Raw genomic sequence first — 12,805 nt, 5'->3', positions numbered from 1 at the left:
TGTGTGTGTGTGTGTGTGTGCGTGTGTGTGTGTGTGTGTGTGTGTGAGTGTTTGGGGAGGGAGGGGGTTGTCTCTTGCTTTTTTTTTTCTAATCATAATATATTAAAGCACATTTGTTCGTTGTTGTTGTTGTTGTTGTTGCAGCTGTTGCTGCTGCTGCTGCTGATGATGATGATGATAATGATCATGATGATGATGATTTTTTCTAACCTTCAAATTGTTTATCTCAGGCCCCGGACTTGCCTTCGTGGTATACCCAGAGGCCATCTCGTACCTGCCCGTACCACAGCTCTGGGGAGTCATGTTCTTCATTATGCTGTTCACCCTGGGTCTCGACTCACAGGTGAGTGTTTACTTTTTTATAAAATACTAATTTTGTTTGTTTGTGTAATTGTTTTTGTAACTGTTTTATTAAAACAATTTTAAACCATACTATATGTCAGATAGAGGGGTGTCTTTTCCAGACATCGGTGTAATGTTTAATTTAGAAGATTTAAGAACATTCGAACTACTCAGTGGTTCAAACTTTTCATGTCCACATTTTGGTTAATAACATAATAAATACAACTTTTAAAAAAGGAAAGTGATGAATCTTGCAAAAGCATAAATAGTTGAAAAACATCCCATCACCCATTTGAAGCTTCAGTCAGTGAATGGTTTCCATGTTATAATAATACAGCTTTATCATAAAAACGCAATAATTGATGATCGTAACCGTTTCTGAGAAGTCTCATTTTTTCAACACTCTACGGCGATTGATATCAGTGAATTGTGATTAAAAATAAGCACTTGTTTGTTTGGTTTTTCATTGATAATAATTATTATATTTTAAAAAGAATACTGAATACTTCTAATAACGATAATAAATCTGTTTAAACTGATTTCAGTACTTAAAAACAATATTTCTAATTTGTTTTCCCCCAGTTTGTGATGTGCGAAGTGACTCTGACAACCGTCAATGACTTGTGGCCAAAGATCAGATTGGGCTCCAGACAGCTGATCTTCAAGTCTTGCTATCTCCTTGCCTTGTTTCTGATTTCCCTACCGTACGCAGCAAAGGTAAGCATTGCCATGCCATTGAGTTTACTAAATGCTGCTGTCAAAGTTGAGGTTATTAAAGTTAAAAAAACCCAGCAAATTAAAAAATGGAAAAAACCCAAATTCTAAACATTTAAGTTTGGGTTAAAAGCGTTACCGTAAGTAAAGTAATTTTACTAATGCACAATATGAGAACGCATCAATATGTTTATCTTTTGATTGTTATTATTTTTTGTTATAACTTTCTCAAGCTAATCGTTTCCTCTTGAAATAAAGTCTGTTAGGAAAAAATCATAACTGTTATTGCAATTCATGTGCTACGTGTTTCTTTTTGTCCCTCAGGGAGGTATGTACCTCTTCCAGCTGGTGGACTGGTACTTTGCAGCTTTTGCTATTGTGGCCAATGGTTTATTTGAGCTCATTGCTGTCCACTGGATTTATGGTAAGTACATGAAAAGACAGCGTCCGTCTATATAATAACACTTGTGTAAAGATTTTCATAAGGGATTCAATTCACCCTATCAGAGAAAAAGAGAGATTAAGAGTGAGTGTGTGTTTGTGTATGCCTGTGTGTTTGTGTGTGTGTGTGTGTGTGTGTGTGTGAGAGAGAGAGAGAGAGAGAGAGAGAGAGAGAGAGAGAGAGAGAGAGAGAGAAAGAAAGAGAGAGAGAGAGAGAGGGAAAGAGAGAGAGAGAGAGAGAGAGAGAGAAAGAGAGAGAGAGAGAGAGAGAGAGAGAGAGAGGGGGGGAGATAGAGAGAGATTGTTGTCAGGTCCATTCATATTTTTGGTTCATTAACTTGAACTTATTTTAACATTCCGCTTTACTACCAGTTAGCTTAAATCTACACCTGCTCTGTTTTTGTTAACTAGTAAATCAAGTAAATGCTACCCGTAAAGAGAAATACTGTATCATGTTCATTTTCAAACCCTTTTGCTCAAATTGAATAATACAAATATTGACTTAAATAATATGTAAAGGTAAATACGTGAAGGTACCGAATCATGGTATGCATCAACTTTCATGATGGTTTGTTAAAATTGCTTGTTCTTTCATTCTTGCAGGGTCTGAACGTTTCATGGACGATATCAAGCTTATGATTGGCTACAAACCGCACTACATCCTCGTTATTTTTTGGAGGTTTATTACACCGTTGGTGTTGCTGGTAAGTTATTGGACATTTTTTTTTTCGAAACTTAATCTGTTGTAGTTTTACAGGTGCAGGTTTAATTAACTGATGAAGAAGATGATAATTTCCACGTGCAGTAATTCTTGTTCTCTGTAATACCTTGTGTTTAAAGTTTTTATCGATATTTAAAAACACATTTTTATTCTAAAACACACTTTGCTCTTGTCAAAGGAAGGGTGATTTTATTAAATGTCATTCTTAAAATTAAAAAAAAAGTAGAGACGCAGTTGCTACGTTCATGAACAGCCACTATAACATACGCGATTACATTTACCAAGAAAATGTGAAATAAATATCCATATACGTAAAGTCCATTATATATATAATGATCACGATTAATTATTGCTTCTACTTCTTTACCCCATCACACCGATAGTCGAAACGGAACATTTTGCGAAACGTAAAAAAAGAACAGCAATCAATACATCACATTTTTTATGGCTAAGAAAAATGATAATGTTTTTCCTTTGTGTTCCCCCACAGACTGTGATAGTGACAGCACTGATGGCCTACGATCCTCCAGTGTTCCAAGACTACATCTACAGTAGCACCGAAGTCTTCTTTGGATGGCTCCTCGCCAACGTCTCATTCGCTCCCGTCCCTCTCTTCGCTATTTTTCTGATGGTGAGAACACCAGGATCGTTCTTGCAGGTATGTGTCTATAAACTATCTATGAATATTTCTTAAAATAACATTTTATTGATCCTCGTAGGGAAAAACCTTTCAAATTACATTGTGTCCCTTTCGAGGAAATATTGCCAATGTTTGTCGTTTATTTTGATCTTGCTGTTAAAATTGATTTTCTAATGCTGCTTCACTATTCTCATGTGATATAACAGTCAATTTTGTGGTCAGACACTAGATATTCCAGCACAGTTACTAGAAAACTAAGATCATTAAACAATCAGAACCTCAAATGTTCGATTTGGTTTTACGATCCTGCTACAACGTTTACCGATTAGTAATACCTATTTGTTTTAGATTTTGTTTGTTGTAATATAATAAGCTTGTGAACGTGGCATGTCCGACTTTTACTTACAAACGATATTGTTTCACCTTTCACAGCGGTTAAAGAAGTGCCTCACTCCTAACAAACAATGGGAGCCGTCCGTGGTGGCGCTGAGGGAGCAATATCATCGGGACAACCAGCACAAGACGATATGTCCTAACCCCTTTCCATGTGTCAGCCGGCAGTCATAGCCTTACGTTCCACCATCTTGCACAACGTGTACATAACCATCTTTTCTTTTTCTCCTGAGATCTGCTGATGTTTTAGTTACATTCATCATACTTTCATTTTGTAATTTTGTAAACTACACTACTTGTCCACTACCACATCAACCGACACGAGATTTCTATGTATATATTATGTAGGATACTTGTGTTATCAATAATGTCATTAATATTATTATTATATAATAATATTTAATGTACGTGTACATTATGTTCGAAAAAAAACAACACAACTGCAATGCACGTCCAGATACATGGATAGCTCAGACATCACTTGAATAGGAATGCATACATCTGAAAATAATCAATTTTCCAACCTGAAGCATTTATAATCTAGACCATAAGTAGATCTACTCTACATTCAAACGTTATGCATTTTTAGTGTTGCTATACCTTCTTGGCAAAATGAAGAACATGCCCACATTTTTCAGTCACCGTTTTAAAGCATCGAAGTTAAAATAAGACTGTCATTTGCAAATGGAAATCATTTTCCTTGAATTGCGTGTAGATATTTATTGCTAGTCAAGTTGAGTAGGATGGACTAAATTATTGCTTATTATTTGATTTTGTTGGTGAGAAGAGCCTTTGCATATTCTTTGGAATTTATATTTTTTCGGGGGTAGATTTTCTTCCTCTCAATATAAGTTTCTGAAGTGTGAGTTGGAGAAGTTCTAGATCAAATAAAGGGAGAGTAATTTCGTCAAGTTTTCCCCCCACCGGAAAAAAAATTAGAACCCGTGGTGGTCTAAAATCGACAAAAGGAGGCTTCGCTGCCACCCGGGCAAAATTCAAAATTCCCTAGCAACTGAAAATGTTTAATGTGTCCCGCGCGCTTAAATGACATTGTGCAGATGCGAGCACCGTAAAACACTTACAAAAAAAAGAACGATTTGGTATAATATTATTATAATGTGCTATTATTTATGGCGTCTTCATCTCCCAATAATTCCAATTAGTCCCCATGAGATCTCGCAACACCCCGAATGGATTCCAGATAACGGGAGTTCTCGTTTTTTAACCGTTTAGATTTCCCCTTAACTTGCGTTTCATAAGTTATTAGTGCAAGAATTTATTTGTCTTAAGTTAAGATTCCTATAGCTACAGCAATATAGTTAGCCATGGCCTATTGATGTAAATACATGTACGTATAGTAAGATATTAACTGTGTCGGGTTTAAACAGAAAACATTCAAACTGCAGCCCGGGGACCGAGAATCCAAAGGGGCGTCGCATGGAACGTATTTACAGGGTTTTGAAAATTAATTTTGAAAAAGCAATGCATAATGAAACATTATTTCGGTAAAACTATTACTTGATTCATTCCTTACCTGTACATAGGGGCTCGTAGTTCTGGTTAAACCTGGCTCAAGATATCGATGTATCGATTACGAAATTATATTCATAAAAAAGTTTCATTATCATCACTCATCATATGTTAAAACGAGTGACATACTGCGAAACAATTAATTTCATTGTATGTAAAACATGTAATTTAAATATTATACTGCAATCATGACAAGACGTAGGTTTAGATTTAATCCAATTTATTTGGCTTCCATTTAGAAATAAAACATTCTTCCAAGTGAGTCATATGAAAGTAAACGATCAAATCCTCTGAAAAGTAGGGAATTATTCTACTCGGAAACAAAGAAAAAGTGGAATAAACAACGTTAAGATCGTACTCAAACAACTGTCACCATCCATTGCAAATGTCTCAGCATTTTTATAAAATATTTATGATCAGTCCAACGATCTTTTCCCATGGTCGTCCAAACCAACGAAATGATAAGTCAACTAGCCTTATCAAGGTCGATCACGATTTGTTGACACATTGACATATAACTGCTATAACAATATGGTAACAAATGATAATTACTCCAGGATGATATTTCAAAATGCGTTGTACTATATACACAACATATTATTTGACTCAGAGGTCTATTTATTTTGATCTTTTGGAAGACTTAAATATTGGGCCTGTGAAGAGCGAAAGAAAATGAATTATTTTCCCAGTCTTCACATATTTATTATAAATGCCATTTTTGTTGAAGTGTGTTAATGTTAGTAGTTTATTGTTACTAACATTACTATTGTTGATTTTATTTTTTCAATTTTATGTTCGTTTATTTTGAAGAAAAAACCCTCTCAATAATCATGCTGTGATTCCAGATTGCAATAAGTGAAAGTTTAAACGAACTCTACCAGTATTGATTATACTTTTTGTTTTCTTAAACTTTCGTTGAAGATGAAAAGAAGCAGGAGTCACAATGAAAGAAAAACAATTAATATAGATACTTTGAATAAATAAAACATGAAAAGAGATTGGGCTGGTAATGTCAATAAACAGAAATGCTTTCATTATCAATCAATATGTACTGACAAAAATTGAAGGCACTAGATAAATCATGTTGTGCTCAACAGGAATGTTGTTATGACCATACAGAAAGTTCAATGAAACAGTACAACCAAACAATATGGGTCTCTGGGAATCAGTCGAGTCTCATAGCATAAACAATAGAAGAGTAAACGTTTGACTTACGACCTGAAACGTTGTGTCGTGTAAACCAATCAAATGTTTATTAATTATTCAAATAATAATACCAAGCTTTAAAAGACTAAGACAATTGTTTATCGAACTACGTTTTATAAACGAACAGTTGTTTAGCATACTTAGAACATTGTCATTCAATCACAACACTTATAAGTGTGCATGTACTACCGATATGTGTGTTCGTGAGTGTGTATTACGATTTGAAGGAAAGATTTGAGAGTAACGGTGTGTATGTGTCCATTTATCTACTCATCTGACATTGGACCAGGACTGTCATTTATTTTCTTCCTAAGATGCTGACATAATGTATTACATTAGATGCGTTTCTACTTCCACTGATCTCGTATAAACTCATTTGTTTTTGGGTGTTTTTTTAAAACTGCTTTTCTTTTCTCTATTAAAACAAACAAAGGGGTAGGAAAGTAAAGATAACATACATGTGATTATGTTGTTTTAAAGGTAGAAAAAAAAACTTTAACAGTTTCTGAAACAGGCCGATTGCTTTGCAGTCAGGGATAAGGCTCAAGGGTGTTTTGCAACAGCAAATGTGGGTGGTCGCAGCTTGGGGTGGACTATACTATATTTTTATTCCTTGTTGAGATTACTTTTGAATATACAAACTTTGTGTATCTTGCCTTTGATTATATCTATGCACTATTCTTTTGTAAATATGTACCCATTTTCATTGTTTGTGAGAGTTGTACGACAGTTCTAATGTCGAGCGATGTGTTTACTTTCTTATACTGCAATCTTAGGAAAACAGATCGGCATTACCAAAAGTGAAACCACTTCTCAAACACATTTCCCTTTACACACACGCGCGGACTTGTATTTACTTAAAAATGCAAACATACAAACACATACATGTACGTGTGCACATAAACTCACATAAACGCACACACTAACTCATACACAGGCACACACACACACACGCACACACACACACACACACACACACACACACACACACACACACACACACACACACACACACACACACACAAACATTCAGCCACCCGGAAATTTTCGGAGAGAATGAGAGCATAAAATGGGAGAGAAAGAAAATTCGAGAAAAGAAAGAGGGGGAGAGAGAGAGAGTGAGAGAGAGAGTGAGAGAGAGTGAGAGAGAGAGAGAGAGAGGGGGGGAGAGACAGAGTGTGTGTTTGTGTGTGTGTGTGTGTGTGTGTGTGTGTGTGTGTGTGTGTGTGTGTGTGTGTGAGTGTGTGTGTGTGTGTGTGTGTGTGTGTGTGTGTGTGTGTGCGTTTGCGTCGAACGATTGTTACTAATTTCAAATCACCTGACTTGCTCATGTCATATAACTATTTATAAAATGTCAATGGTGTTCGAATTATGTGAGGAGGCTCGAAAAGGCGCAGAAAAAGAGGTGGGATAGGATAACATGCAGATTTTGTTATACTGTTGCGAAAATACTTTCTACCTATTTTTCTTTCTTTTAATTTTTTTTAGGTTTTCTGCTTGGAATGTGAGAAGCAGTCGAAATGTGTAAAGCTATAACTTTTGTTCGTTCAGTTGAACGCACTTAGCCTTTTGAAGTGTAGTATGAAACAATGTTGAGACGCCGTGCGTTTGTAAAGAACTAGTTCGGTAAAATACTTTCGGTTATTTTGTTTCTTTGGTTTTTCAGGAAAAGTGAAACCAGTCTGCAATAAAACAGAAAAACACTACATACTTCTCCTTGTTTATTTTTTGTACAACGTGTCTCTGTAAACATCCTGTGTTACACGTTTCAACGTTCTTCTCTAGTATCCTCTCACAACATTAGTTTTTTCCCAAACATCTATAGATTTTCCCACTATAAGTGTTTATTTTGGAGTGCTATGATCTCTGCATCGATCAATGAAGTGTGCTCTTATATAATGTCATCCCTATTTCTCCTCCTCCTCCTCCTCCTCTCTCTCTCTCTCTCTCTCTCTCTCTCTCTCTCTCTCTCCCTCTCTCTCTCTCTCTCTCTCTCTCTCTCTCTCTCTCTCTCTCTCTCTCTCTCTCTCTCCCTCTCTCTCTAGTAATACTACTAATCTCCGGCACATACATATGAGTGGGTGGTTGGCGGGTGCTCTTGTGTGGTTTGCTTCTTCTTTGCTATCAAACATAATTATTCTATCGTCTTTATCTGATTCTCCACTCCACTTCTTTTTTGTGTTACTCTCTGGTCTTGTAACACCTTTCTAATCTTCGACACTTATATGACCTTGTGTTGCAAGTGTCGTAAAACTCTTGCTTAAACTAACTAACATACATGACTTATTCGAGTTGCAAGTGGCGCAATACTCTAACTAAAACCAGATGAAGAGTCACCAGTGGCACTTGTTTCCTCATTATAACATGCTGACGAGACGAAACGTAATATGTGTCTCGAAGCGGTGGAATCAGGCGCTGTGCCTCTAATAATTAATGCTTTTTCGATAAAAATCACCTGGAAAGGTGTTTTACACAGACAGAAAAAAGGTTAAGCCAAAAAATAAAAATTCGATAAAAATGTCTGTTTCTCTCATTCCATTATTTTTACGAGTGCCTGATTTCACCACGCTGCCTCACATAATTATTTAGAAAAAGAGGGCAAAATGTTCAAATTAGACCTCAAAACGTTTGTTCGCTAGTAAGATAAGTGTCGCTAAAAAAACAAACCGTGTCTATTTCCGACGTTTTGCAAAGAGACAGTTGCAATGGTTACTCTGATTATATTTCGTGACAATAATTATTAGAAAATGATTAATTAAACTGGCGAGCTAGGAACAAAATACTCTTGTGAGAAGGAGCAGTTGTATAAGCGAGGACGAATAACACTACATCATTCTCGATACGATAGGGTCAAGGAAGTGAAGAGCTCAGTGTACATCTTTGTTTCTTACTTTCTTAATACAAGTAGCTTGATTTATTACTTCATCCCCATAGGTGATCCTTACTGCGTAACTGTTATAGAAGTAAAGATCAGAAAAAGGTGAACTTACAACCCTTCTGATGAAGGAGTTAACAAAACAACAAAACAACAAAACAAAACAAATAAAGGAAGAACGTTTAAAAAATGTGATTTACAATGGTTAACAATTCAAATGAGGTAGGACATAATCTGTGGCCTTAAACGAGGTGACGTCCTTATTAATCCTAAAACAACGCATCAGTGTGTAAGAAACGTTAATTCTTAGTTATCGCCATAACGGCACTTATTAGCGGTCTCTATAAATTTGTTGACGTCATGAGGGAATAGTTTAACGAAAGTCAAGAACTATCTAAATAGAAAAAAAATAAACAGTTGAATTAGTGGGAGATTAAACGGTGTCACTCCTATAATCTATATTATCATACTTCCTTTCTTCCCCTCATTAATTGTTTCTGCCTGTTAGTTTTACAATATCCATGCACACCCTGAAAGTTTTAGCGTTGGCTCATTTGCTCACTTCTCTTTACTCCAACAAACAAGAGGAAACACACATTGCTGTGTTGTGAATAAATCGTATACTGTCTGTCAATACTGATTTCAAGAATCTTCCCATGCCCAACAAACAATCTCTTTGGACTCACCTTGATCTAACTGCGCGTACGTGTATCCTTCCTAAGTTATAATACTATACACACGGGAATAGATGGAGGAATAGAACATATTATGTGAGGCAGTGCGGTGGAATCAGGCTCTCGTCAATTTTTTTGGCATGTAGAGTTATTGGTATCATCTTAAAGCTTGTTCACTTGCTTAATTTTAATGGAAAAAAATATCCATTTATCTTGAATACAAGTCGAGACATCTGCGAAAAAAGGAGGTGGGGATCACATGTTTTCAGAGGTAAAATTAGTGAGAAAATGGCCGCCAAAGTTTAGTTATTTACTTAGCTTAACAGAAAATTTATATTTTTTTGTGCCTTTAATCAACGTTTTTCCAGAAAAATTCACACAGAGATGAGTTCTTTGGTGGGCATGAAAGGTGTTGAGCCAAAAAACAAAAATTCGATAAAAAATCACAAACCTGCGGAAAAATGCAACTTTCTTCACTTTGATTATTTTGACGAGAGCCTGATTCCACCACGCTGCCTCACATATATTGATAATATGTATTGATATGTAATCAGATCTTCTCGGGGTCACAGAATACTGCATGACATTCCAGTAGCACATGGTTCTCTCATGTTGGAGCTTTGTAGCTTGTACTGATGACGTAGCTTAAGGTCAGCGGGCTGCCATTGGCTGTTCGGTGTGCACGTGACCCTCAGTCGCTGAAAATAATTGAGAAGGCTAGGTCATATAATATGTAAATATTATGTATAGGTAGGCCTATCTATCTATCTATCTATCTATCTATCTATCTATCTATCTATCTATCTATCTATCTATCTATCTATCTATCTATCTATCTATCTATCTCTGGCTATCTCTCTGGCTATCTGTATGTCTATCTATCAGACTCTCTATCTTTCACATTGTGATTTCATGGAAACCTCCCCCCCCCCCTTCTTTCTCTCTCTCTCTCTCTCTCTCTCTCTCTCTCTCTCTCTCTCTCCCACCTCTCTCTCTCTCTCTCTCTCTCTCCCTCTCTCTCTCTCTCTCTCTCTCTCTCTTTCTTTCTCTCTCTGTGTCTCTCTTTCTCTCTCTTTTTCTCCCCCCATCTATTTTGTGTAAATGAGTCTTGTTCTAGTAGTTTATTTAAATAAAAAGACAAAACAAATAGAAAGGGTAACACTGTGCCTGTATTACCTCTTTTAGAGTTCCGGGCGTTCTTAGCAGGAGATAGATTGCGTAAAAGGGGAGTGGCAGGACACAGATGGTAGCCAAACACCACCCAAAAGCAACCTCAGCGTTAGTGTATTGATATCCCTCGAACGTCGGGGGCTTGTATGTCACGAGTGTGCTCACAAACACTGCCTGTGCGAAGAAAAAAAATAACATGTTGATAACTTTTCCTGCGGGTTCTGTATAGGTGGATTTATATGTGCGCTAGCTACATATTATACAATGGCGTTCAAAAGAAGCTTGAAAATGTTATCACCCAATCATCCTGTAAAAGCTTTGCATTACCCACTCATGCTGCATATCAACTTAAAGATAATTACATTCTGCATGATATGATCCATTACTATTAATTTATCTATGTTAAGAGACACTTGAGATCTGGTCCCACAAAACTGACCTAAAATAAACAGAAACTGTGCGAAATCAAAGAAACGTAAAATTGTCTTCGCGTGTGTAATGAGGATAATCAATATTGATATAATGGACATACAGTACAAAAAATATGCAATGAATGGAGAATTCTGTCTCTACAATAACCGTATTATTGTATTACGATATTTTTTTAGAGTAGGTTTAAACAAAATGTAAAACAAAGTAATCTCAAATATCATGCAAACCGTGGACTTTACATTAAATGCGCTCATTGTTGTTTTGCTTAGGAGCCATAGGTTTTGTGTAGTACATGAACCCTTTGGGCATCGACTCTATTAAATTTTGGACAACATTAGCTGTCAGTTCATCCCAAATGTCACAGAGAGTTGCAAACAAAGGTTCTGAATTTTGAAACAAAGTCGCTTTTCTTTAGCTGCTGTTTCATCGGACTTCATATACCTGTAGGATTCATATCGGGGCGATTAATTACTGATCACCACTCCAACTTTGGTTTCACTTGGTTTTCCAAAAAGAGTCTAGTGGCATTGGCCCTGAGAGAAAGTGCTTTGCTATTCATGGAGACATCTACTTGAATGACATTATGTTGAAAATAGAGATAAGACATGATGTTCCATGACTTGTGCGATGTTTTCCACTAAACTGAGCTATCCTGTGATTTTCACAAGGGCAGCTTTGTTCATTCCACCCCAGACCACCCAACACCATGACAGTTTCATGGCCTCTGTTCCTCACTGAAAGATGATTATGTCAATAATATAGCTATCACAGTCCGTTTGAGGGAGAAAAAAAATTTCGTGCTCCACACGAAAATAATAGCTCCTTTAAGCAAAATACTAATGAATTGTAATGTTAAGTCCAGGTTTTGCTTGGTATTTGTTACTGCTCTTTTTCCAATCTGTTTAAAAATATAAATAGAAGATTCTGTAAATTGCACAAACAATAAATTCTCTTGTCATTTAATAATCAATGCATGTCCATTCCACCAATGTTGGAGCACGACAGAAAACGCGTGGACACACTTTTACGTTTCTTTGATTTCACATAGCTTGATTTTTTCAGGTCAATTTTGAGTGACCAGATTTCGGGAGTCTCTTAATAATAAAATGATAGATAGCATTTGTATAGCGCATATCCCTGCTCAACAGCAGGCTCTATGCGCTTTACACTATATTATTACCCCAGCAGACCATATAGGACACTCCGAAACATTCTCAGCTTCCCGAGAAGCATACAGTGCGAGCAGCCGATTAAGCGCTCAAACACTAACAAACTGACAAGATCTTTCGCTGTCTATAGCCGGGTACCCATTCTCACCTGGGTTAAGTGAGGAAAATTCGTGTAAAGTGCCTTTCCCAAGGACACAACGTCGGGCCCTTGACGGGATTCGAACCCACGACCTTGCGAGTCCGAGAGCCTAACCACTAGGCTACCGACGCCACATCTTAACATAGATGAAATATTAATGGATCAGATAGTGCAGAATTTATTTAGTTTTAAATTATACGAGGCATGAGCGGGTAATGCAAGGCTATTTCAAGATGATTGAACGATAACATTCAAGTTTTTTTGGACACCGCTGTATTATGCCATATTGCCAGTAAGAAACGACGTGTAATAGAAACAGGACGAACACAGGTTGTTCTGCTCCATGGATTCTCTCGACA

At 36.6% G+C, this 12,805-nt stretch overlaps 1 protein-coding gene across 1 annotated transcript in view; it reads left to right on the top strand.

Moving 5' to 3' along the window:
• The window catches only part of LOC101858096 (sodium- and chloride-dependent betaine transporter), a gene marked incomplete in the record, with an annotated part of 16,101 nt that extends 9,028 nt beyond the window's left edge, over positions 1-7,073 (top strand). The window contains 6 exon segments of the mRNA XM_013080623.2: positions 231-343; positions 925-1,059; positions 1,381-1,480; positions 2,101-2,201; positions 2,709-2,876; positions 3,291-7,073. Of these exon segments, the coding sequence (XP_012936077.1) occupies positions 231-343; positions 925-1,059; positions 1,381-1,480; positions 2,101-2,201; positions 2,709-2,876; positions 3,291-3,425 (752 nt within the window).
• Positions 7,074-12,805: the final 5,732 nt, after the last annotated feature.

This window comes from Aplysia californica, unplaced genomic scaffold (assembly GCF_000002075.1).
Source record: "Aplysia californica isolate F4 #8 unplaced genomic scaffold, AplCal3.0 scaffold00093, whole genome shotgun sequence".
Lineage (NCBI taxonomy): Eukaryota > Metazoa > Mollusca > Gastropoda > Aplysiida > Aplysiidae > Aplysia > Aplysia californica.
This window is presented reverse-complemented; position numbering and strand designations above follow the sequence as displayed.